This window comes from Trichomycterus rosablanca, chromosome 19 (genome assembly GCF_030014385.1).
Source record: "Trichomycterus rosablanca isolate fTriRos1 chromosome 19, fTriRos1.hap1, whole genome shotgun sequence".
Taxonomy (NCBI): Eukaryota; Metazoa; Chordata; class Actinopteri; order Siluriformes; family Trichomycteridae; genus Trichomycterus; species Trichomycterus rosablanca.
Genome location: NC_086006.1, coordinates 3,568,478 through 3,595,930, shown reverse-complemented (window position 1 = coordinate 3,595,930; position 27,453 = coordinate 3,568,478). Strand labels below are relative to the sequence as shown.

General features: G+C 39.5%; 1 protein-coding gene across 5 annotated transcripts in view; it reads right to left on the bottom strand.

The window, feature by feature from the left end:
- scn8aa (sodium channel, voltage gated, type VIII, alpha subunit a) overlaps positions 1-27,453 on the bottom strand; it is an 88,477-nt gene that overhangs the window by 10,881 nt on the left and 50,143 nt on the right. For 2 of the 5 annotated variants that reach the window (XM_063014881.1, XM_063014878.1), the window contains 15 exons: positions 26,211-26,343; positions 25,867-26,105; positions 24,764-24,937; positions 23,899-24,255; positions 23,058-23,522; positions 22,060-22,177; positions 21,175-21,329; positions 19,335-19,508; positions 13,806-13,928; positions 6,535-6,819; positions 5,523-5,576; positions 4,476-4,613; positions 4,268-4,372; positions 3,228-3,498; positions 14-2,664 (listed from right to left, as the gene is read on the bottom strand). In XM_063014881.1, the coding sequence (XP_062870951.1) occupies positions 1,514-2,664; positions 3,228-3,498; positions 4,268-4,372; positions 4,476-4,613; positions 5,523-5,576; positions 6,535-6,819; positions 13,806-13,928; positions 19,335-19,508; positions 21,175-21,329; positions 22,060-22,177; positions 23,058-23,522; positions 23,899-24,255; positions 24,764-24,937; positions 25,867-26,105; positions 26,211-26,343 (3,942 nt within the window). In that variant the 3' untranslated portion in view covers positions 14-1,513. Of the gene's footprint in view, positions 1-13; positions 2,665-3,227; positions 3,499-4,267; positions 4,373-4,475; positions 4,614-5,522; positions 5,577-6,534; positions 6,820-13,805; positions 13,929-19,334; positions 19,509-21,174; positions 21,330-22,059; positions 22,178-23,057; positions 23,523-23,898; positions 24,256-24,763; positions 24,938-25,866; positions 26,106-26,210; positions 26,344-27,453 lie in introns of those variants that run through there. The other 3 variants (XM_063014877.1, XM_063014879.1, XM_063014880.1) reach the window with 3 other exon arrangements.

Sequence of the window (27,453 nt, the reverse complement as noted above, 5' to 3'; positions counted from 1 at the left end):
CTAATGATCTTGATACTTTTTTAATGTAGGGACCAATAGCTTTCAAGTCCAGAGTATATACAACATGGAAAAATGCAAGTGGACAGTACTGTTAACTGCTAAATCATTCACAATAGCTGCCCTGCTGCTCTATTTCTTACTTCTTAGAGACAAAACAAAAGTATGGAGACAACAGACTCCAAAAACACGTCTTAAATAAAAGAGGTCACCTCAGAAAGAGGCCTGGTCCCGACTGACAAAGTATTGTAAGAGATTACAAATGGCATGGTGGCTTAATGCAACCTTTGAAGACTCTTAATTGCTTGTAGAAGATCAGAAATAAATAAATAAATAAATAAATAAATAAATAAATAAATAAATAAATAAATAAAAATAAATGAATCATATTGCTGGTGCAAAACAAAAACAGGGTTCATCTGCCCATGATTTGGTAAAATGTTTCTAAAGACTAACTAAATGTGTAGGGCAGCGAACCGTTTCTCTAAGTGGGGCAATAAATGCTATATGTGCCATAATATTAAAAAAAGAACAGCTATTTAACTTCCACTGACTTGATAGATTTTGGACGATGTGATACTCGGTTGATTGCAAACCAGTGTATATGGGAGCCTAAGTTCAAACTCTTCGAATGTTACCGTTTAAATTTCTCCTTTCATAAAATATTTACCTGTGGACAGCCTCAGACGTATGGTCAAGCCACTTTAGTGGTGAGTAGAAGTGTCAAGTGGACTATGATTATACATGCATGATTTCTGATCAAAACATGCCACCATGCAAGTCATTTCTATGCACTGAACGAGCACAATTAATTACTTATTTATCTGGAACTCTAGTCTGAGCAAGTCCCTTTCAGCACAAGTCAAAACCCTGATCGATGAGCCCAACCCAACTGCAGTGTGAAAGTCCATGTATAAAATGTCTTTTTTTAATGCAAGTATAACAAAGATAATGAAAAGACTAGTGATGTGGGCTGAATGTTTCTATTTACCTTCTTTTTTGCGGCTCAAATAATGTAAAGATGCAAGTATATTCATCCCACAAAACTCAAAATCTTTGCATAATTTTCTGTTTTCGTAGTTTTTCTTAAGTTTCCTCTCTCGTTCAGGCCACCCCGATGAGAACGGTGCATGGACAATGTTTCAGGATCCCTCCTGCACTGAGATGGGGTTTTTTTCCCCCGTTGGATTTCGGCAGTGTAGTGTTTGTAAGGGGTAAATCTGTAACAGAGGAATGCTGAACTCCACTTGTGGTGGGGTTTGTCCTATGGAAATGGTCCCTATACAGGAGGCCTTCTCTCGTGTGTTACAGATGCCGCGTAGGAAGCTCGTTAGGGTTTGGTTTGGTCATAATCAAAGTGTTAAGAAACCGAACTGCTTTCTCTGCACTGGAGCTTGTCTGTAAACAACTTTTTTTCTGTTTTTCTAGGTTTCATTGAAAATGATTTTTTTTTTACTTTTGTTAGAATGGATACAGAGTCTGGTCTCTGGTTTTGGCTATACCTGGTGCGGTGCTCCTAACACTTTGATTCCTTGATGTCTTTTTGGTTTTTGCCACTCTTGCCTTCTTGCCTTTCGCTCTCGTCTAGCTTGTCCTTCTCGGGTTTGGTCACACTGTCATAAGAGGGCAGTGAGGCGGTGGACGGGGTGTCCTCCTTTTTCTCCTGGTTGGTCCCTCCGTTCTCCAGCTTGGTGCTGCTCAGCAGTCGTTTGCAGATGAAGCCCCGGCGCACGAGGTGGGCGCGGTAGGCACGCTGGATGACCGAGGCGGACATGTGCTCCTGTTTGCGCCGCAGTGTGGTAGTGATGGGCTCGAAAGAAATTTTGGAAGGATTGGCGGCAATAAAGCGCTCCTCCATCTGCTGCCTCATCATGTCCAGATCGCCGCTGTCACCCAGAACCCGCTTGGTAAAGGCAAACAGGATGTCTAAGCAGTGGATACGGTCTCCACTTACCATGGGCAGATCCATGGCGATGAGTTCTATTGTGTTGGGCTTAGGTACCCGCAAAGGATGCTCAAGAGTATCGGCAAAGTCACCGAGTTTTGCAAACGTAATGAATTGCGAAGCTGTCGGATCGAACTTCTCCCAGATCTCGTAAAAGGACTCGAAGTCGTCTTCACACAGCGGGTCTGCGCTCTCTTCTGTTGCAACGCTGAAGTTCTCCAGGATAATAGCAATGTACATGTTCACCACAATCAGGAAAGAGACAATGATGTACATGACAAAAAAGAAGATACCCACAGAAGGATTGCCACAGTTGCCCTTGACTGAAGTGCCCGGGTTCTCCTTCTCGGGATCGCAGTCTGGAGCGTAGTTAAGAATGGGCGCCAACAGGCCATCCCAGCCCGCCGAGGTGGTGATCATAAACAGAATGATCATGCTGTTCCCGAAGGTCTCAAAGTTGTACATGTCATCGATCCCCGACTCCCGCTTCACGAAGCCAAAGTTGGACATGCCAAAGATGGAGAAGATGAACATCACCAGGAAGAGCAGCAGGCCGATGTTGAAGAGAGCCGGCAGTGACATCATGAGGGCGAAAAGCAGTGTCCGAATGCCTTTGGCTCCCTTGATCAGACGTAGGATACGACCAATTCGGGCTAGACGGATCACCCTGAACAATGTTGGTGACACAAAGTACTTTTCAATCAGGTCTGCCAGGAACATACCTGTTGGAGAGGGAAAAAGACACAAATCAGGAGGAGGAACTTCACCATTAACACTCTGAATATTAAAGCTGCTCTTGGGAAGCTTTGATTAAGAATAAATGGTAGTGGGACTCTTAAACTCTCAGCCTTTTAGCTGCTAGAGAAATAAACATAAGCACTTAAGGCAAGGCAAGTTGGGTTTCCTCCCACAGTCCAAAGACGTGCATTCTGGTTAATTGGAGACACTGAATTGCCCTGTAGGTGAATGGGTGTGTGTATGAGTGTGTGTATGTGTGTCTGCCAGAATTCAGACGTAGGGCTTCCTCTTCTTTGAGCAAGTGTGAATATCTTAATCGATATAATATATAGAGTATAATACTCAATTCTCATTTCTTCTCAAATGTGTGTTTTCAAAGTTTGATAAGGAAAAACAATCCACAATTGAAACATCACACATTTTATGTAGACAAGAGTTGAATTATATATAAAACAAAGACAAAACAGGTTCAAAACCAGAACAGGTCATGGTGGTGTGGAACATATACTGTGAGACCCCCCCCTGTACACAACACAGTGGGACTTACCTACTATAGACAGAATGACCACAACACAGTCAAAGATATTCCAGCCATTGGTGAAGTAGTAATGGCGCAGAGAAAAGAGCTTTAGAACAAACTCTGCCGTGAAGACCACAATGAAGATAAAGTTGACCCAGTAAAGGATCGCCTCGGTCTCATCTGACTGGTCATCTGTTTCCACCATCATGGTCACCATGTTCAGGCAGATGAGGATCATGATGGAGATGTCGAAGACCTGCTGCGTCACAAAGTCGAACACCATTCCCTGGATCTTGTTCTAAAAGCACACGTTTAACAGAGACTCCATGTTAGTTCCTGATCATATTTGTAAGTCTGGTCCACGTGTAGCTACAGGGTGAATGTTTGAACCCCCATAAAACTTTTATAATTCATCTATCACCAGAGACATTTCAAGAACTTGAAAAGAAAGTGTGTTTGTATCCAGCAACAAGACAACAGTTTGTTAACAAAAGCCTAGCATATGCTTGTTTTATTTGTTTTGTTTTACTTGTGGATTATGTAACTTATTTCACCCCCAAACCACTTAAATTCCTTTATTTTTTACTCAAAGCTTCATTTTGGTTAGGGATACCACTCAGATTATCTTGGCATGAGGTGGGAGGTGGGAACAGACTCTAGACCACACTTACACCAAGGGGAACTGAAAAGTAGTCAATTCACCTTCAGCATGTTACTGGAAGTAGAAGTTGACCAAGAGTGCTCGAAAATAAATCATGTGGAGAGAACACGTAAAACGACTTACAGACAGTGCTTGAGAATCAAGAATGGAACATCAGTCTATTTTGCTAACACACGTCTGCTGAGATCAGGGTATCTCAACAGTGCTATCAGCCAACCAAACTTTGACATAGACATAATTGGCATAATCTGTGGAGGAAGGACGGCCGAAGCCCTGCAAAGGACCAGAGCACTGTCCAGGGTATTCTGCCCTGCACTCAGTGTTACCAGAATAAAGTCGTTAATGAAACTGAAATTGAATTAATTGCGTTAATTTTAAAGGTTTGCAAACTTTTGCTTGTAACTACCTGAGGCCTGGGTATGGGTTTTTGTGGTTTCTTCGAACCCAGTTTCTTCATTGCATTGTAGTATTTCTTCTGCTCCTCTGTCATAAAGATATCCTGACCTCCAAAGTATAGGCACAGACAAGACTTGGTTACAATCAGATCAGCGTGTGAGAAGATATGCATGATTTAAAGTGACGTTAAGAAAGCTAAATAAAGAGAAGAGCCTTATCTTTTTCTTTTGCTGGTTGAAATTGTCGATGATGACACCAATAAACAGGTTGAGAGTGAAAAACGAGCCAAAAATAATAAAGATGACGAAGTAGATGTACATGTAGATGTTGTCCTCATACATTGGCTGGTCGTCCACCTGAGAAGATCAATAAAGAATAAACTTTATTAGCTATTGTGTCTCCGAACAGCATTAATATTTACATGCACATACAGTATAAAGCCCTTTTTATACATAAGAAACTTATCTGTAACTTTACTTTATATGCAGTCTTTATTTAGATACTTAATAAAAGACCTATTACACATAATGTGACATTAGGATGGATGTTCAATCCCACATGCTCTGGATTTGTAGAACTCACAATTCACCTGTCTACAAATAACTTTAACATGACTGCAAACTGGCATGATTTAGAAATGAAGAAATGTTGAAATAACACATTAACCCTGTTTAAGTTTCATTTTACAGAATATTATCATCACAGCATCTCTGTGTTTGATCCCAACCAATCCCATCGTGTTGGTACACTATCGGATGGTGTATTCCAGGCAATACAGTGACCTTCTCAAACAGTGACATCCATGAAAAAATATCTGAAATGGCCTGTAAATATATCATTGTTGTTAATATATCCTTTATTTCTTGTTAATATATCATTGTTGTTAATATATCCTTTATTTCTTGTTAATATATCATTGTTGTTAATATATCCTTTATATCCTTTATTTCTTGTTAATATATCGTTTAAAACGTTTGCAATAAAGGTTCTTTATTAGAAGTACAATGATTAAACAAATCCTTCAAGGAACCGAAGGATCACAACTGGGAACTTTCAGACATTGACCGCAATCCAATGTCAAATAAATAACCAGTGCTTGTTTGGGAGGGTTGCAGAGAAGCTGGGATATGCAGAAAAGAATTTTATTGAACTATACGTTTGTATAATCTATATATGATGAATGAAGGCATTCCATCTTCTTATATTATTTATTTATTAACTTATTATTATTTAGGTTTGTATTACATTTAATATTTTTTTTTTACCCTTCGTGAGTCAACAGCTGCATACATAATGTCCATCCAACCTTTAAAAGTAGCCTAAAGGGAAGAAAAACAAATCCATTAGATGTAATGCCTGTATAATTTGATTTGTCGGAGTTTTAATAGCACTTTATTCTTGGCAATGTCCACACGAAATAAAGAAATGTGACTTTTTAAATTTCTTATTTAAAAAAGTGTCAGACAGAGGAACAAAACCATCATGGGCCTAAATACAGACATTTTAGATTCAAATGTTAAATTGTGAATTATACACTCACTGAGCACTTTATTAGGAACACCTGACTTGAACATACATTCATTGGCCCTTTTATGAGCTACACCGACTATATAGATGCATACACAATTACTGACTGTAGTCCATCTGCTGCTCTGTACAAGTTGTCACCCTTTACGACCCCATCTATTATCTTCTCTAATCTGCGAGATGAACCATTCTCAGCACTGCACTAACAATAAAAAAGTAATTATATGCTAATGTGTGTTGCACTGGTATTGGAGTACCAGGTGCAGCAGTGTTGTTGGGATTGACACCTGCGCATCAACTCTGGGAGAGGACTTTAGTCTTCTATAGCCCTATAGGGCTCCAATGAAATCAACCACATCCTGCCATCAGAAGGTGAGCAGGGATAAAAAAAACTAAAGGAAGATTAATATTGTGCATGAAAAACAAAAGAAGTGCCTCCAAAAAGTGCTAACATATTATGTGTTCCTCATAAACAGTATTTAAAAATCATTTGTATATGCAATTAATTCAGCAAACCAGATCAGACTTGGGCAATTTTCCTTCTTGATAGACTGTAAGCTCCCTAACAACTAACAAACTCAGCACCCATGATGAATAGTAAAGTACTGTATACAGCGGTAGCTTAGTGGATAGATCATTGGGCTATAAATCGAAAAACTGATACCCTTAAACCAACCTCTGTCAGTTGTACATAACATGCTGGAAACATTACAAAATGCTAACATGAGTGTCACAAAAGAAGATCCTCACCACTTGCAGCAAGGCCAGATAGCCGGCACCCACGTTGTCGAAATTGATCTTGACGTTCTTCCAGCGCACTTCGGTAGGGTTCTGTTCAATGAGGGCAAAACATTCCGTCTTGTTGTTCACTTCGTGTAATTCGAATATTTTCCCTGCGGTTTCGTTATAGCAGTAGTGGTATTTGCCAGCGAACAGGTTGACCCCCATGATACTGAAAATCAGCCAAAAAATGAGGCAAACCAGCAACACATTCATAATGGAAGGGATGGCGCCCACCAAGGCGTTGACTACCACCTAGAGCAGAGGAAAGACACAGCTCTGTGTAAGAACTATAAACGTGAAGACATACACGCTCACAAGTACTACTAGCTACGTATTAACACACACACACAGTGCCCGTACGTATCTGTATGGCGCTTCAATGTCATTTTAATATGCAGCGTGGGACTTATCCCAGCAGTTCTCCCATTTTTAATGTTTGGATTGGAATTTCTGTCAATATAGAGCTTCAGATTAAAGAAATGTTACTAGTTTGGTTTATCTTAGAATTAAATGTGATGTCAGTGATTTTGGCAAAGGCTTACAGTTTTAGCTGAAGATGCTAACACATGCAACACTTGGATGATTATTACAGGCATTCAGCATAAGAGATGATTTTACCAGTTTACAGAATTTGATACTGTGACCTTTAATATGTATTATTTATTTGGCAATATTTATGCTTCATTTACAAGCTGTGTAGTACAGTGTGTTTGTGAGCTACTAGGACCCCCTGTCACCCCATCCCCCCCCCAAAAAAAAAATTTGCATGGCTACTATTGTGCACATCACAGTCAGGGATTTATTAAATGTTGGACTGATGGTCTTTACTAATTGTTTACATGTTGAATACCGCAGATATGATCAGGCATAAAGACCTGAAGGCCAAATCACTGTTGGAAGTTAGAAGTATCATCAAAACAGCAAATAAGTGACTTATTGGTGCTAGAAAACTTAAAGAAGAGTTACTGTGGCTCCAACAGCAGATAATCTGAACACTGGCGATGGGGTGAATGTAAAATTGCGTAGAAACTGGACATCAGGAAAATGAAAGAAAGTAAACTGGTTCGACAAATCCTGCTTTCTCCAAGATCCCGTGGATGGCTGGGCATAGTTTTTTTTGCATCGTTTTACCACACAATGTACAGTAGTCAGAGAACTGGCCAGTACCTGGTACTAGATCCCACAGGATCTTGTGGATTACAGCTGTGTCTTAGATGATTGGTCCAAATGTTTTGGTGTGTAATTTGGTAAGCTGCTGTTAATCGATTACTTTAATTATCAGTATAATTTATTAGTATTTATTATGACGTAATTATGTTAACTTTTACCACTTATGAACACTTTTGGTCTTGATTCGATGGATATACAGTAACAGTAAATGCTGGATTTTGGTGCATAATAGTGCAAATATATGTGACATTTACGCCTTGTGCCTTTGTTTTCTGGGGCATACATGTCTGGACTAAATTGTTGACTAAAAATCACTGACGACCCCCATTAAGGATTTAAAAATGTATTAATTAGGGTCATCTGGACCATACTGTAAAACCAAGCCATACAGATATGCAGGGCAGACTTAACATACACACACACACCTAGAAATCCATAGCATAACCTCTTCCACAACCTACACCACCACCCCATCCCCTTTAGCGTTAGAATCACACACACACAAGCAGGAGCAAGACTATAAAGATTGTATCAAAACCCCTTTTCCTGAGCCCTGTTCAGGATCCCATCCACCAGTGATAAGTGAGAAAGTGAGCGCGCTCTGGACGCTCACGCTGTGTTAGGCTGGCCGAGCCGCAGCTCTGGGGCAGGCAGCTGAGCATGCATATTTCTCACTGAATCCACAGTGGAGCCATATTCCCTCCTTCCACACCAGAATACAATACTACAGCATGTGAGGATTCTCCTGCCAAATATGGGTCTCTATTCAAGGTTTAATTGCTATAGACTCTCGGTTTATATATATATATAAACCAGTGATCTTTTGATTACTGCCATGCTTACAACTGCCATTAATAGCTTGTGGTATTGCTTTATATTGTCTTCATCTATGTTTATATAACTACTACTGATCTAGGTTTATAGAACTACTGGTTTATGTTACAACTACTGGTCTAGGTTTATACAACTACTGATCTAGGTTTATAGAACTACTGGTTTATGTTTATAGAACTACTGGTTTATGTTATAACTACTGGTCTATGTTTATAGAACTACTGATCTAGGTTTATAGAACTACTGGTGTATCTTTATAGAACTACTGATGTAGGTTTATAGAACTACTGGTGTATCTTTATAGAACTACTGATCTAGGTTTATAGAACTACTGGTGTATCTTTATAGAACTACTGGTCTATGTTTATAGAACTACTGGTGTATCTTTATAGAACTACTGGTGTATCTTTATAGAACTACTGGTCTATGTTTATAGAACTACTGGTCTAAGTTTATAGAACTACTGATCTAGGTTTATAGAACTACTGGTGTATCTTTATAGAACTACTGATCTAGGTTTATAGAACTACTGGTGTATCTTTATAGAACTACTGGTCTATGTTTATAGAACTACTGGTCTAAGTTTATAGAACTACTGATCTAGGTTTATAGAACTACTGGTCTAAGTTTATAGAACTACTGATCTAGGTTTATAGAACTACTGGTGTATCTTTATAGAACTACTGATCATTGTTTGTAGAACTACTGATCTAGGTTTATAGAACTACTGGTCTATGTTTATAGAACTACTGGTGTATCTTTATAGAACTACTGATCTAGGTTTATAGAACTACTGGTGTATCTTTATAGAACTACTGATCTAGGTTTATAGAACTACTGGTCTAAGTTTATAGAACTACTGATCTAGGTTTATAGAACTACTGGTGTATCTTTATAGAACTACTGATCATTGTTTGTAGAACTACTGATCTATGTTTATAGAACTACTGGTGTATCTTTATAGAACTACTGGTCTATGTTTATATAACTACTGGTCTAAGTTTATAGAACTACTGGTCTAAGTTTATAGAACTACTGATCTAGGTTTATAGAACTACTGGTGTATCTTTATAGAACTACTGGTCTATGTTTATATAACTACTGGTCTAAGTTTATAGAACTACTGGTCTAAGTTTATAGAACTACTGATCTAGGTTTATAGAACTACTGGTGTATCTTTATAGAACTACTGGTCTATGTTTATAGAACTACTGGTCTAAGTTTATAGAACTACTGATCTAGGTTTATAGAACTACTGGTGTATCTTTATAGAACTACTGATCATTGTTTGTAGAACTACTGATCTATGTTTATAGAACTACTGGTGTATCTTTATAGAACTACTGGTCTAAGTTTATAGAACTACTGGTCTAAGTTTATAGAACTACTGATCTAGGTTTATAGAACTACTGGTGTATCTTTATAGAACTACTGATAATTTTTTATAGAACTACTGATCTAGGTTTATAGAACTACTGATTAAGGTTTATAAAACTACTGATCTAAGTTTATAGACCTACTGGTCTGTCTTTACTCTGTAGCAATGCAATAGCAAATTCCTTTAAAATTGAAAATACAATAACACACTTTTTACACCCTTCTTGGTTTAACAAAACACTACCTGTATTGACAGCCTGAGAGTCTGGCCAATTTGACATTTTTCCCAGGGAGCTTATTGTACAGCTTCTTGGCTTTTAAGAGACGTCCATTCAAAAATCTATTTGTCAGGAGAATCGATCAGATATTGCACTCATGAGATTTGATATAAATATAAAAGTGAGGGAAAATGGCTTCAGAAGTGTAAAATGTGCACTGGCAGTTGAACAGGACATGCGTATTACATGGCATCATTGTGCAAACTGCAAACAGTTAAAATTAATGAATAAATGAATTAGGAGAGGCACCAGCACAGAGAGATTTACATTTTCATTCAGAAATGTGAGTCCTTGAATAATGCCTAGAATGACTGTTCTAGCTTATAAATCAACCAATCAGATTCCAGATTCTTTGATTCACACATTTTTTGGTGTAATTAGGTCTAATGTCTCACCTCTCTGCGCTGCTGCCTCTTTATCAAGTCATTTATTCATTTTTAACTTTATTTTTGGTTCTGTTAAAACAAAATAGCATTTCAATTGATAAACAGACACTATTATAAATGTAGGAATTACTTCTGATTTACCGGTTATATTTTAATCTATTACTAAATAAAAAAAGCTTGAGTATTCAGACCCAATTAAATGAGTTTTACTCAATTAGGAACATGATAGAGACAATGCTGCCCCGAGCGAGTCTTAGAAGCATGACATTTCATGCGCCACCCAAAAATGACATGCTTAGAAGCTTGCACCCGTGATTAACTGCTAAGTAGTAATCTTAGTGATAAAATCACTAATATCAATCAAGTTTCAAAAATGTACATCAAAACAGCAGCAGAAGCCTGCTACAGCTGCACAGAGAAATAAATATCTCCAAATTGCTTTGAATAAATGATCTGGTCTGTCATTTTTGGGTCATTTGATTGTTTTGTAGAGAGACATGATTTAAAAGTTAAACAGGCAGGCAGATTTCGAGGCACAGCGATAGTAAATTGCTATTAAGTGTTTGCATCTCTCTGGTCTAGTGGGTCCAGTCTCCAAGTTTCACCACTTCTAACAGGAAACATCGTGCCATGTCCTAAGAGTGCCATGCTGTGAATAAAACCGCTTACTACCAGCCAGTTGCCCGGTCGATTTCCTAAGCTTCTGTTTTGACTCATGGGAAATTTATCAAATTGTCCAAGCGCCCAAATACAACTTGCTCATGACAGATCTGAGTCGTGTCTGTTGAGATGCCACAGCAGCAGCCAGAACGAGCCCACATTTAAATTAATAGATTAAATACTTCAAACAGTCCACAGAAGCTTAGCAAACCTCCTCCTCTCACACCCACTGTACTGTGTGTGTGAGGCTCTCTCTTATTTTCAGTCCCTCGAGCAGATCCTGGACAAGCGAAGAGAGATGAGGCGCGACTTCAGCAGGTTGAAGAGGGAGTGATGGAGGGGACGGGGCGGGGGGTTGGTTGTCAGGAAGGGTAAGGAGAAAGGATGAGGACTAGAGAGGGAGGAAGGCAGGGAGGAAGTGAGTAAGTCAGAAAGGCAAGAGAAGCTCAATGCAACCAGTCCAGGGGCGAGGACGGAGGGACTGAAAGTGACAACAACCAGGCACCACCGCTCACAACCGCCAAGCGAGTGCTGAGAAGGCTCACCTATGAGCCTACGGTCCTCTAACTTACACAGTATGTAGGGATAAGCTGCGGGGCGAAATTGAGGGCCGCGCTAATCCCTTACACATTCCAGTAAATGTAAACAACTGTCAGGGGCGACCAGCGGGATGTGGATTATGATGGAAGTGAAAACACCATCGTATGGAGGACTGAATCGCACTCTGAGGTGGCTCTGTGTAACCCTGTACAGTGCAGGCGGAAGTGAGGACTCAGTGGTCCGGTGGATCTGTGCTGCTGGTTGTTCTCTGACAGATGTAAAAGGGAGTGAAGTCAGTGGGAGAGGGAGTAATGGAGGAAAGGGGACTCTCCATTAAAAGCAGAGGTTGAGAAAACCAGGCCAAAAAGCAGCCAATTCATGAAATGCTCTGCAAAATAGGAATTTTTTCTGTTTTAAAAGAATGGTTGTGAATTGCGATGGGGCCACTTTATCAACAATTTACCCAATTAACTGATAACCGACAAATAAATTATTGCTGATTTTATCTTAGTTAAGTCTTTATACTGTGCTTTTAACAATAGACAATAGATTAAAAAGTTTAGTCCAAACCCCAAATGAGCAATCAGCCAGAAATCGACACCCCTCTACAACTATAGGGCAAGCCGAGTAATACCTAAAGCAATGGTATTTATTCTCAGACATCGGTCCATTAACTGCTTATTATATGAGGTGACCCATGTTTTATGGATTAGCTTTAAGATGGTCAGTCTGGTTAGTTGGTCCCATGAAAAACGTCTTCAATGCGGCAACTTACTACCAACTTTTTTGTTTAATATGTACATAAAATGCTAAACTAGGTAAACTAACTTTAGAGTAAATAGGTGGCAACAGGTAACAAACGTGGTAAAACAAACGCAGACGCATCCAGAGTGGCGAACTGCATTGCTTGGGTCCATTTGTCAATTCAAATCAGTACAGAGTTATTCTGACTAATCTCCTAATTAAATACGATTAGGCCTGTTGAGAGTGGTCTCTTCCAAAATGACAATTCTTCCATCCAGGATGTTCAATTTAATTTTGTGTATGTATGATTTGTGTGAATCCTATTTATTCCAATTATCCTCCAAGCCCCAAGGAGAATGGGGGTCCCTGCGGAGTCTGGTTCCTTTCAGGGTTTCTTCCTGTATTTTAAGGGAGTTTTTCCTTGCCACTGTCGCCCTTGGCTTGCTCAACAGGGGTTTTTGGTCTGTTGGTCCTGGATTCTATACAAATAAATTCGACTTGACGCGAGGGACCCCTGAATGATTCGATAAGTTGAGAAGAACAGTGTATGCTATGGCCTTATAAAATTGTGGTATATCATTTTTGGGTGACACTGATTATTTAGCAGAGAGATATGTTTTAAAATTTCAATAAGCAAGCAGATCTCAGACATATTGAACACCACTCTCCACAAACATCATAAGAACACCAAATAAGAAAATAGTTCTTAAAGCAATGGTTTCCCATTGAAATGTGTATGTTTTTACTTTAATTTGTCACAGGTCAATTGAAACTGGCTGGTCACAAATGTAACTAGGAAATGTGTAACTAGTTTTCATGTCTGCTACATTGGGCCTTGTGTGTGTGTGTGTGTGTGTGTTTTTATCATAACATTTTGATGGGTCAGTATTGGCTTGTCGGTTATCGGTTAAATGAATGCGGCAAAATTAGCATAATTAAAAAGAACGCCTTTATAAATAATAATGAATCTTAACTGCTGAATCTAAAGATTTAACCAGCTAAACATGAGAGGAATAGTCGTCTTTTCCAGCTGCATCGTGACTCATCAACACATAGAGAATCATTATGCAATCAATTTTCTGTTTACTGGTTGTTTTGTAATAAATAAATAAATAAAAATAAAGAAACGATCCCCCTGGTATGACTTTGGCATTTTTGTTGCTTGTTTCTTTTGCTCTTTTTTTAATCAGTTCTAGCATGCTGTAACTGTTGAATGGGCATGCAGGATCAGCTCTATAGCTTTTCTTACCCTCATCCCTTCAAACCGTGACAATGCTCTGAGTGGTCTCAAGGCCCTGAGTGTCCTGAGTGATTTAATGGGCCCTAGATCGGAGAAGCCCAGCGCATTAGCTATAAGGCTGACTATAGACACCTACACAGAAACAGAGAAGCAAAAAGGATCCAGACTGTTAGATGGGCAAAGCTCTTTACGGACGACGTGGTCCTAGAGCTGCTTGAATGTATGTTACACATACAGACGTATTTGGACGGGTATATACATATATAATGAGGTTTTATACGTGTATATATCCTTTAGAGAGAGAGTCATTTTAGTATGGGTTATAAATCTTGTCGAGGCAGCAGAACGGCCCCGGCTTTTGATCTCGGTTAGTTTCGGCGAGTCTGCTGAGCTTCCTTTTACCTGTAAAGAAACTTGTGGTTGAAAAGAAACAGACAGAAACGCATTGGACTCAAACAAAAGGAGAGATAACGCAGAAAAGCACAACACTTTTAGGGGACCTTTGGGACAGGAGCTGGGCAGGAAGACATTGGTTTTCCTGCAGATGTTAAAAAATAAAACACTCAACAGATGACAAGAACCTTACCCTTGCCCTTCTAACATTGTCTCTCCTTGTCGCTCTCAGCTGAGGCATAAAATCCCATACAATTTAAGACAGACATACTAATGGCACCTAAGAGAAAGAATACAGGTAAACATGTATATTTATGCCAGGTTTCCAGTCACATTGAGCTCACAGAGTTCACAAGGACTCAAAAAGACCACACTGATACAAGAAGGGGCAGATTAGGGAGGTCACCTCACTGGACAACACTAAAAGAACAAAATAATACTACAGAAACAGAAGCCCTGTAAGTCTCTGTGCCATCCAAAATATGTTCAAAAAACAAACCCTGTTTGGGCTTAGAAATGAAATGCTGCTTGTGTTAATGTCAGTGTATTAATGTAAGTTTTATTATGTCCAAAATTAACCTTGAAACAACGCTTCATTACTTGGACACATTGGTGTTTAGATGTAATGGTGCTGTGAGAAAATAGATATCAAAATAAAATCATCAGGCTGTCCCGAGACACCAATGTGCACGGATTGACACGATCCTTAAAAGCAGGGCTTGAGTTTCTTTCTTAAGAAATACGAACAGATTCGAACACTTTTAATTATCCACTGACAGAAATTTGGTAAAAACACAGCAAAGTAACACAACATCTAAAGTTAAACCAACTCACAGGGGGTCTAAGAAAGGTGAAAGCTTTATCCTATGTTGATAACTGTAAATGATGAAATTATAGAGGATTATGCTATGTTTTATCAGTTTCATTCTAGATACACATGGCCAAATAATCTGTTCCAAAAACAGACTAACTGTTAAACCTGTTATATGCTACAGTCTGCTTCAGGTTTGGGTCTGGTGCTGGGATCTCAGCAGTGACCGGACAGTAAAGATGTTTTATTTGATTCTGGGTAGAAGCTTTAGCTAAGATAAGATGGAATACGTTAATGGATATAAGAGTTCAATAGACAGTGTTATAAATCACATGCTTACATTACAAGGCACTTTCCCCAAAAACCAAGATAACACACACACACACACACCAAATGTTTTCAATCAACCATGCTGTGTTTTTCTGGTTGGGGGCACTTATTTATCTTAAGTCAGTTGATGTGGCTGTTTTAGTGAACTACGTGTTCAAGCAATGTGAACAACATTAAAATCATAATTGATTACCACTAGGACCAAAAAAAATGACCTGATGACCATTCATTCCTCTGTAGGATCACCAAATTACACTACAGCCATCATATCTTGACTCTTAGTACTACATGTTATAAACTAGATATTAGAATGGTCCACCAGCATTATCTTAAAAGGCTTGGGAGTCATCAATGTGCTTTTTTGGCAAATGTGAGACAAGCTCTTATGTCATTCTTGGTTATTAACTCCTCAATGGATCAATTTTTGTCCAGTATTGTTATTTGAACTGTAAAACCATAAACAAAGCACTTTCCCTAAAATAAAGACGACACACACACAAACACACACCAAACCCAAGTGTGACAATCGGATGTATTCAATCAACCATGCTGTGTTTTTCTGGTTGGGAACACTGTTTTATCTTAAGTCAATTGGTGTGGCTGTTTTTAGTAGACTCAGTGTTTAAGCAATAAGAAGAACATTAAAAGCATAATGGCTTACCACTACTAAGACGGTTTTATATAATCTTACACAGAAAAACACACCCTAAACCAACCACAGGCCTAATGCCAGTCTAAACTTTAGTTATATAAAGCCATGTCAAGCTGTTTCTGTTTTTATTACCAAACTCTGCCCTGCTTTGAACGTTTCTTGTTGTCCCCCAGACTAATGCTGGTCTGATTTAAACAGTGGTTCTAATCTACTCTGATGTAGAAACAGCAACACAACACTGCTCCATCACAATCAGCGCATAGCTGGGGCCTTTTGTTGGTTTATAAAGCTTTCACCTTCATACACAGGTACTACATCTTTGCAGGTAATTGTCACCTTTAGTCTCAGTGTTAGCCCATGGAGGGCCCCTGTATGAAGGGCCCAGGCTCCTGAGCCAGACGAGACATCGCCCATGCTCCTCATCTGCCAACGCTCTCACTCTGCAAGGCAAGGTCAATGAGATGGGTGTGGCAAAATAACAGGCAACTAAAGCAAAAAAAAAAAAAAAAAAAAAAAAGCAACATAAAAGCAAATGAAAATACAGTGTAACCCAGAGTAATGACACATGATCCACATTCAAACATACCGGGTCCTGTCTTAGTTTTTGGTGACCACTTGTCTGACCAGTTTGTTTGCTAACAGCAAGAACTGTGAAGGTTTTTCTTCATCAGTGACTGGACAGATAATTAATATAAGGTCTGAAATGCTTTGGCTTTGATCACCAAATCAAGTCAGTGAGATTAATCTATCATTTACATTTTCGACGTTTAGCTGACGCCTTTATCCAAAGCGACTTACAGTACTATGACAGTATACAGTTTGAGCAACTGAGGGTTAAGGACCTTGCTCAAGGGCCCAACAGTTGCAACCTCACAGTGGTGGGGTTTGAACCAGCAACCTTCTGCTTACTAGTCCAGTACCTTAACCACTAGGCTACAACTGCCCTCGATCATCTCAAGATCTGATTATATTTGTCAAAGTGTGTACATTTCTAAAAAAAAACACTCCCTCCACATTCATGTTAAAAAAAAACAAAAAATAATCAGAGATATAAACAATAATGGATGCTGGATAAAGCTAACAGATGAGAAATGAAACAAGGGATTGAAAGGAAAAGGAAAATTGATGCACACAATGACAGGCTGGGAATGATGACGGTCTCTCTGTCGAGGCTTCTCTAAGCAGCACAGAGTAAAATCACAGCACGTACACGTACGAGAGGAACACAAAACAGAACCACTGTTAAGGCCATCTCTGCCTTCTTTAGCATCTCCACAACATGTCTACATCTCATATACAGTGCTGCAAAAAGTATTGGCCCCCTCCTGATTTCCTCTCATTTTGCATCGTTACAGTTAATGGTTTCAGTTCCACATACACAATGGAAGTGCGTCTCAAATCATTTAAAATAAGGATTCCATTGACCAAAGAAAATGATCTGATGATTCATTCATTCATTCTTCTGTAGGATCAATAAATCTCACTGCTACCATCATATCTTAACTCTTAGTACTAGATAATATAAACTAAGTTTAATAGTCCACCAAACATTATCCTAAATGCTTGAGAGGCATCATATGCTGTTTGGCAAATGTGAGACAAGCTTTTATGTCACTATTAGTTATTAACTTCTGCATAGTTTGGTGACTAAGTGAGTCGTTAATGTGGTCTTTAGGTTGGCTGGCCATCTTTGAAATTCACCACTATTCTATCTTTTTTTGTGTTCATTTGGAGATATAATGGCTCTCAGTGTAATGAGCTGGACTCTTTTCAGACTGAGTAACTATGTGGGCAGTTGATTATGAATTGTTAAATTGAAAATGACTGTATTTTGTAGAGTGTTTGTATTGTAGTGAATTGTCTAAAGGTTTAAAACCATGAAATGCTGCAAATATGCAAAAATAGAAAGTATCAAAAGGGGAGCAAATACTTTTTACGCCACTTTCCAAGTAAGACAAGCAGGTATGTGGGCACATGCTGAACAGTACTCTTTTTCCAGCCTGGGAAATGTTGTTCCATTAAAATATCCATAAATTTAGAGTACATGCTTTTTTAGTTCCATCAGCGCTCAATGAAGGTTAAACAGAAGGGCTGATCAGGATAAAATAGCAGGAATATAATGTTGTTGTTTTTATTTAACTACTATAATTACAACAAATGTAATCACCACTTTTTATATCAAAAGCAATGTTACCCAGGACTTTATATGATCAAAATGACATCAAAGTTACGGTAAAGGACCTGGTCATGTGCCAAACCAACTCTCCAAGTAGGCTGGCCCAGGCTTAGTCTGGAGGAGAGTGTAGGGAGTGATAGGCTCTGCTTAAATAAGGAACAAGGTCAGAACACACACTCGGTTCACAATAACAATATACAAATACACATACGATACAGTGCAATCATAATACATCAACACATCATAAGAGAAGCACGCGCACACACACACTGTACAAGATCATTTTGTGTCAAATACACACATGGTTTTCAGAATAAGGAATATTGTTATGCTTGAATATCATCAATAATGATTGTCAATAATAAACTTTGTAATTTCATCTTGTTTGATTTCGTACTTGTAAAATTAAACCAGTTGAAGAATTAAACAGTTTATATTACACAATACTTCGCTCAACTCTCGACTTTCTGAGCAAAGCATCGTTTTTAAATATTCAAGCATCTCAGAGGCACACAGAGGTAAAATACTGTCATGGTTATGCATGCAAGTCTTAAGGTAAAACATTTTTAGAGCTTCTGGAGAGAATTACTGATCAATTTTACTTGCTCATCACCTCTGCACACCATCCAACTTTATAATCAGGAACTTTTTTACATGATTTTGCCCAACACAGTCACACCTTGTAAAAAACAGGCAAAGCTTGCTGCTGCACAAGTAAAAAGGTTTATGGGATGTTTAGGTTTTACTTTATTCTACTTTATATTTTATGTATTGTGTGGGTGCATTGGAAACAAAGCAGTGACTTGTCTCTTTTTTATTGGCTCTAATGCAGAGCAGATATTTGGGAGAAACTTATTCATCAACCCAACTACTCTTGTTTATTTTTTTCATTTATTCTGCCAATTTAAAAACATCATACTCTGTTTTTTAAGTCTCCATGATGCCACAATTGCCTTTCTAATATACACAGCTGATAGACATGGTAAAATCTGATTTATGATACTAATATGGAATGTGCTACCAGTCTCATCCTAGTTCCTAATGGACCTTATTCAGCACTGACCACTGCTACACCCATCTTGCATTTTTGGCTAGGTAGTACAAGGTGTGTCTGTGTGAGTCCATCAAACAAAAACCAGCACTGTCAACACAAACTAAAATAAGAATCACACTTACATCCACAATGAAGAAGTCCAGCCAGCACCAGGCATTGGTAAAGTATTTCACAAACCCGTAGGCCACCCATTTCAGCAGCATTTCCAGGATGAAGATGTAGGTAAACACCCTGTCGGCGTATTCCAAAATGATCCGAATCGTCTTCCTCTGCTCGATGTACACGTCTTCAAAAGCCTGCATGAGGAGAACACAGCAGCACTCAGACACGGGAAACGAATTAGGCTTTAAAAGCTGTTAATATAATATGATACTACTGGCTGAAGCACAGTACAGAAAAAACACTTGGTTAAAGAACAATGAACATTAATGTTATTGAAGACAGTGTAATTAAAACCATATAATAAAAAAAAAATCATATAGTAGATTTTGAGGTCTGGTTCTCCTACTGCTTTGAGGTCTGTAAGCTCCTGCCCTCCTGACAAATATCTACTGCCCTTAATCAGTGGAATACAAGCTCCTGCTCCTGGCCCACAGACTACAGGAACCCGCTCTTCTCAAAACCTCGTGTTTCTGCTCAAGCTCTCGCATAGGATACTAAATCCCTGACATCTGAACTGCCACAATCTGTTGTGTCGTGTCACTTTCTATTCTTATTTGTCCTACTGTGTTCTCTTGTTCACAAATAAACAAATTAAGAAAACAGGAGTCATGGCTGAGCAATAATTCATTTTCAACATTCACAATTTCATCTTTCAGAATACTCAGAATACTCTTAATTAAGGTGGGGCGTCTAACAGCATTACTCTCCTATTTTGGCTTTTTTAGCAGTCCAATATGAAGGAGCCTTGCCAGAAACTAAAAATAGATCCACATTTGATGAATAGTACAGTCCATTAATCCCCTGACACAGTGTTTCAGGCTCCAGTCCTCTGCAGAGAGTGAGTAAGCTTCACCTCACATTACCTCCAGTACAGCTTCATCACATCAGTCCGAGACAAAACCCGACACGCAGACGGACTCGTTTAAAAATGATTATTCATGTCAAAGTTGTGCTGGGAATCATGTGCTGTTGGTCACCCATAAACCAGGGTGACTTTGTGCATTTTTAGGTACTGTTTTCTCAAATGCTACAAGTACATTTGTATTAATAAAATTATTAGAAACTTAAATAGAAATAATTTTTTTAAATATTTAATTCTACATTTTATTCATTTACGCTTTAAACGACTTTTATCAGGGCAATAATTTTAGGTAATCTACATGATTAACTGACTTAATAAAGTTATCTGTCTGTCTGTCTGTCTGTCAGTATATCTATCTGTCTATCTATCTATTTATATATCTCTATGTCTATCTATCTATCTATCTGTCTGTCTGTCTGTCTGTCTATCTATCTATATGTCTGTCTGCCTGTCTATCTATGTGTCTGTCTATCTATCTATCTGTCTGTCTGTCTGTCTGTCTGTCTGTCTATCTATCTATCTATCTATCTATCTATCTATCTATCTATCTATCTATCTGTCTGTCTATCTGTCTGTCTGTCTGTCTGTCTAGTAAAATGGTATAAAATTATAAAAAAATGTACTTAAAATAGTGGGCATCACTTTCTCACCCATTCACGTACTACTTTATAGCTTGGTGCATTTTAGAGAGCTCAGTCCATATCCTGTGTGTTTCTCGGACATGGGAGGAAACTGAGAGTACATTTAACGATCAAATATACCAGTCCAATCCAGGATAGCCAGAGTGCATGTTGCTCTATGGTACCCACATTACCACATGACTACTACTAACATTAATGGTAATATGCAGGCTGTGTGTGGATGTTTGGCTGATTTTAGGTGTGTGTAAGGGTCTAGGTACACATAAGTGTACACATTCAATGTGTGTGTGTACTCACCAATGCTCCACTACTAAGCAGAATCATGAAGATGATGAGCGTTTCAAACCAGTTGTGCTCCACAATGAGATAGCAGGTCTTGCGGAGATACCACCAGTTCTTTCCCCAGCCCTCCGTGATGGACACGTCACAGCACTTGTAGCGAGCGATACAAGCTGCAAAAACACAACAGCTCTTTAGAAACAGATTGTCTAAATGTACATGTTTACCAGTCCAGGTACTATACCAGGTAGCATTTTACTTGTGGATTTTAAACAATGTAAACATCTAAAACTCGATTTATCGCATTATTGAGGGATGGGACCGGTTAGACATGGGAAACTCTGGGTGCAAGGTAGAAATACTCTGAACATGTAACCAATTTATCACAGGACCTCAGTCACTTTTATCCCTCAGACAGAGGCAATTATGTCTGTGTAGATGCTCGGCTGGCAGATAGCACCGAGACTCGAACCCGGATCTCAGTGGTGGTGGGCCAGCGTGATAGATCGCTGCTCCACCTAAGCACCCTCTGATTTTTAATATGATGTATATATAATAATGTTGTTTTCAAACATATACTTGGTATACTCATAAAAACAAACAATATATGGCTAAATGTATGTGAACATCTGACCATAAGCTTGTTAAAACATTAAAAACACAACACTGACACAAATTATGGTCATATATATTTTATATATTTGATTTTATACATCTCTTAACAATGGTTGTGGCTAAAGCAACTAAAACTGCTGACATGAGCTATGAAACACTGTCTACAATTCAATAATTTAAAGAAGCAGGTGATGTGATTTAATATAGTTAAAACTTAATGAATTTTATAATGCCTGGCTAATAAAATTGTCAGAAAAGTGTGTGTACATAACAAAAAACACTATCCACCTTCAGTCCAGCAGGCCTCTGGGTCCAAATACTCCTCTACAGCTTCCACCACCACGGCCTCCTCGACCTCCGGCTTTATATCAATCGTGCTGCCTTCTGACGAACTGCTGTCATCCAGCTAATAGAGGGGAACAAGGTCAGGTCACGCTGTGTTAATCATATCAGCGTAAAGTACACGCATTAATCTGTCAGCTCTGATTTATCAGACACCACATGTGTTTTCATTCAGCCTCCCATAGGTGTAGTTAAGATTCCTAAAATATTAGATATCCCAAATATATAGATAGTTGGCTGAATGAATGGATGGATGGATAGATGGATAGACTGATAGACAAATAGACGGACGGACAGACAGAGAAAGGGATGGATAGATGGATGGACAACTAATACAAAACCAAATAAAGTAAGTAGAGTGTAGCGAATGTACAATGTGCATATATACAATCTACAATATACGGTGTGCAAAAAGTATGGGCAAATTGTGCATCTGGCATAATAATAGGAACAGTTGTGTATCTATTCTTATCAACAATACATAGGTATATAAGTACAAATATAGAAATAAAGATGAAGATATCATTATAGGTATGAATATATACAATATATCAGCTATAGGTATAAATCTATACAATAGGAATAATAATATACATTGTTTAATATATAGGTTATAGGGATAAATATTAAATATAAAAAATATAATATCAGATATAAGTATGAAGGAGTATGATAGTGGTTATATACAGATAATAATAACTCATTGTCACTTATTGTGTGATATGGGCCTTGCTCAGGGGCCCAACAGTGGCTGCATGGCAGAGCTGGGATTTGAACTCTCAACCTTTCAATTGATAGCCCAAATCTCTGACCACTAGGCTAGGCTACCACTGTCCCATTATTATTGTCAAATTATTATCACATTGTACTGTATATAATAAAAACTCATTTTCCAAAAAGAGAAGCACGGCACAAGCAGTTTTTCTCTCTGAATGACCACTCACCCCGTCTTTGCTGCCCTCTGCCTCGGACTCGCTGCTGAAGTCTTCTGTGTTTAGGTTCTCGAAGTCGGACTCTCCAGCAGCGATGGGTACGCACACGGTCAGGTTGGGGTTGTGGATGAACGACATATGATCCTCATCGATCATGTACTTCCCCACGCTGCTGCCGATGCCACTGGTGGTGCCGTTGGCATCCTTCTGATAGTCCAGCTCATGGTTCATGTCCGTGTGGTTGGCGATACAGTTCAGCTTCTTGTCATACATGTCGTCCAGGGGCTTGGCCTCGTCCACCGCCTTCCTCCTGAGTCCGGCCACTACCTTCCGCACTTTAACCTTGATCCAGGCTATGCCGAACTTGATGCGGTTGACTGAGATCTGCAGGTTGTTCATTTCTCCGTCATCGTCTGTGGCTGCCAGGTTGTCTGCGCTGAATGAGCTCAGCAGCAAGGCAAGAAACAGATTCAGCACCTGAAAAGTCACGCAGGAACAGATTACAACACCCTGACATAGTTCACAGTTCATTGTAAAAACGTGGCATTAATGATATAAACAGTTATTTTCTGGGTAAACTAGTCCAGGTTTAGTGTGGTTGCAGGTTATAACAACCAGGCCTGGGCTACACTTGATTCAATTATTCAGCTAATGAAGACCAACTGCTTGAATCATCGGCTTGGATGATATGAAAACCTGTACCCAAACCAGCCCTTTGTGAAGAAGACTGAGTGCCACAGGTTTCTACCCACCAAACAATCAGTGTATGTATGGATTAATCAGTACATTGAAACAAATCAACACAATTATAAGCAAAGACTACATTCAGTCCTACTCAAAGCTAAGCCCTTACCACTAAGTTTCCAATGACCATGACCATCATGAAAACGCTGAGACACATGGCCTGCCCCGCCACCTCCATGCAGTCCCACATGGTCTCGATCCACTCGCCACACAGCACGCGGAACACAATCAGGAAGGAGTGGAAGAAGTCGTTCATGTGCCAGCGGGGAAGCTCGCAGTCCTGAGCGATCTTACACACGCAGTCCTTGTAGTTCTTTCCAAACAGCTGCATGCCCACCACAGCAAAGATGAAGACGATGATGGCCAAAACCAGGGTCAAGTTCCCCAGAGCTCCCACAGAGTTCCCGATGATCTTGATCAGCATGTTCAGGGTGGGCCACGACTTAGCCAGCTTAAACACTCGCAGCTGAGGGGGGCAAAGAGTACAACAACACATGACTTATTAGATTCTCAGTTTATAAATGATATGAGTGATCTTCAAAAAGTTTCCGCACTTTTATATTTTGGTTGTAAGCGGTGAGGGTGGGAGGAGTCGTAATCGGTCCTGTCTGAGAGACGCTTATAGTCCAGATTTTGCACCATCTGATTTTCACCTTTTTGGACACTCAAAGAAGCTTTAGGGGGAAAAGATTTACATGTGATGATGATGTGAAAGCAGCAGCGCATCAGCGGATACACGCTCTTAACCAAAAACAGTTTGCTGACGGCATTAAAAAGTTGGTACGATGCTGAAAAAATGCATCGGAGGGTGACTGTAGGAAAGTGACGTCTTCTTAATAAATAGAGATTAAAAATGCAGAAACTTTTTGAAGAACCCTCGTATGTACGGTTTTCAGACCAACACTAATGTACACTTGTGATCAGTCTTTACAGTTGGTACTTGCAGGTATGTGTTTGCATTCGTGAGTGTTTACCAATCGGAATGATCTGAGCACAGACAGGCCTTCCACATTTGCCAGTCCCAGCTCCATCAAGCTCAGGCTCACAATGAAGCCATCGAAAATGTTCCAGCCCTCCTGGAAATAGTAGTACGGGTCCATTGCAACCAACTTGGCCACCATTTCTGCCGTGAAGATCCCTGTGAACACCTGCAAAAGACACACAGCAGTTTGAGAAGGCGCCTCCACAGACAAACCAGACCTGTCATGACCTTGACTACCTGATTCCTTGTTAAATAAAAATACAAATTATACACTTAAACAGGGACTCAAACACCACAGCACTCAAGGCATTTTAATTACGAGATATTAAGAGGGTGAAGTAACGTAATCAGAATTTACTGCAATGTCAGTAATCAACTTTTCTGTCCTGGAAGTCCGCAGGAGGCTTGAGCCTGGCCAGGATGTGTGAGTCACACTTCCTCTTGCCTTAAAGAACACACCCTGTCATTACTAACCTCTAAACAGCCGCACAGCAGCACCAGCATCTGCAACCGGACCGGAAAACCATCCGCATTGTATCCCAGTTATCAAAAAATGAAAGGCCTCAGCAGTTCACAGTGGCAACCTGGCGGTGGTGACCAGCAACCTTCTGATTACTAGTCCAGTATCATGAGCACGAAACCACCACTGCCACTACCACATTGCAGTCAATATTATTCTTGTCAATGAATTATTACAGCATGACTAAAGGGCAGCATGGTGGCACAGCGGACAGACTGGGATTTGCACAACACAGGTATTCTGGAGACCTTGTCTCAGATCACTGTTTAAAAAGATTGAAGTCCTTCATGTGTCCTTGTCGGCTTAATTTGGGTACTCTGGTTAACTCCCACCTTCCGAAAACAATCAGAAGGGTTGCTTGGTTGCCCCTAAATTGCCTCTAGATGTGAGTGAGTGAGTAAATGTGCAAGTTTGTCCAACAATGGAGTGTTGCCCTGCGCAGGGTGTTTATGAGTGCAGTCAGACCCACAGTGACCGTGCCTCTCTCCCACGTACGAAAAAGGTGATTTTTTGGGATTATTTTTGGGGTATTTTATCTACTAAACAGACTAATGAACAGGATCTAAGATGCTTACCAGGTTCCCCACGGACAACACATGCTCAAATTGTGGGGTCATTGGGTGATGCTCCATGGCCATGAAGAGAGTGTTGAGGACGATGCAAATCGTGATGGCCAAATCCACAAAAGGGTCCATCACGATCAGGTTCACGATCTCCTTGATCTTTATCCACAGGGGGCAGCACTCCCAGATAAGGAAAGTGTTGGCAAACTTGTACCAGCATGGTGGACACTTCCTCTGAGATTCTTCCAGTTCTGCAAACCAAGTGGAGGAGACTCATTTGTGAGTCAGGTGTTTCAGGTTTTGACTATTATTGCAGACTGAATTCTGGGTAAAAAGGTATGAAAAGGCTAGGATACCCTCTACTAATGTGTTGGTGACGCTCATGACGCTGTTCGCTCGTTCCTTGTGACTGAAAGAAGCGTTGAGTTGGTCCATGGAAACCATTAGAGATCCGGAGAGTTTCTTCTTGATCTCAACGTCAGTGGTTGGCTGTCGAGGGGAAGAGCACTCAGGTTAAAGCATTTACAAACCACAGGACGCAGCACAGAATCAAAAAAAGCTTGAGTACAGACTGATTTTGTATGTTTTACAACTGAACAGTCAGTCAAATACAGTTTAGGGCAAAAACATTAAGGTTTCGACTGTAGAGAGGAGACGAGCGCGGCTGCAGGAAGATTTGATTTTTCCTTTACAGAGACTGATGCACAGCACTGTCTGGAAGAAGCTGGTAAATTACCAGTTGATTAAATCAGCCCACTAAAGCACATTTTGGCTTTACTTTCTCTCTCTCTCTCTTCATCTCTAAAGCCTCCATGTTATTGCTCTTTCCAGGATGCCAGAGGGGCAGCAGTTAGCGTGCATCAGCATGCACTCAAGAGTCAGAAGAGTCAGAAAAAAAAAGAAAATAATAATAATAATATATAGACTCCATAATCCATCAGTCCGCTTTCATGCTGCAGTTAGATAAACTCGGTTCGTAAAGACACCAACTACCATGCTAGCTAAAGTCAGGAGGGGCAGAAGGTAAAAGTCTATTTAAACCGAATGTAGAAATTAATAATAGCAATAAAAGGAGAAAATCCTCAGTGATGAAGAGGAAAGAAAAGAATAAATATGTGAAAAAAAGAAAGAAGCTCTTGGTTTCATGTTTCAGTGAGTAAAAGGGATGTAACACAATGACCTACTATGGGTGCTGTTATTTGCCTGTCACACATAAAACACCAACAACACACACACAAGTACAGTCAGGTACAGAATTATTGGAACCCTTGGTACAAATGCAATTAAAATGTCTGTGATTAATAAGCACCATCAAACCATTATTTGAAGTAAATCTACAAGTCAATCATGATTACTGGCAATCCTAACAATTATTATAAGCAAACTGTGAATAAGTAGTTAATATGAGCATTCAGGAAGTCTTAAATCACTGTACATCGTACTTCTTATTTTACTGTGCTGTAATAAAGCTGCTATAAAACACACCAGTGTATTAAACAACACACACACATCAAGAACAAGAGCTGCAGTGTGTCCTGAGTGAAGCAGAACTCAGGGAGCACAGTTAAAGATTTTAAGAATACGGTAGCATTTGGAGGT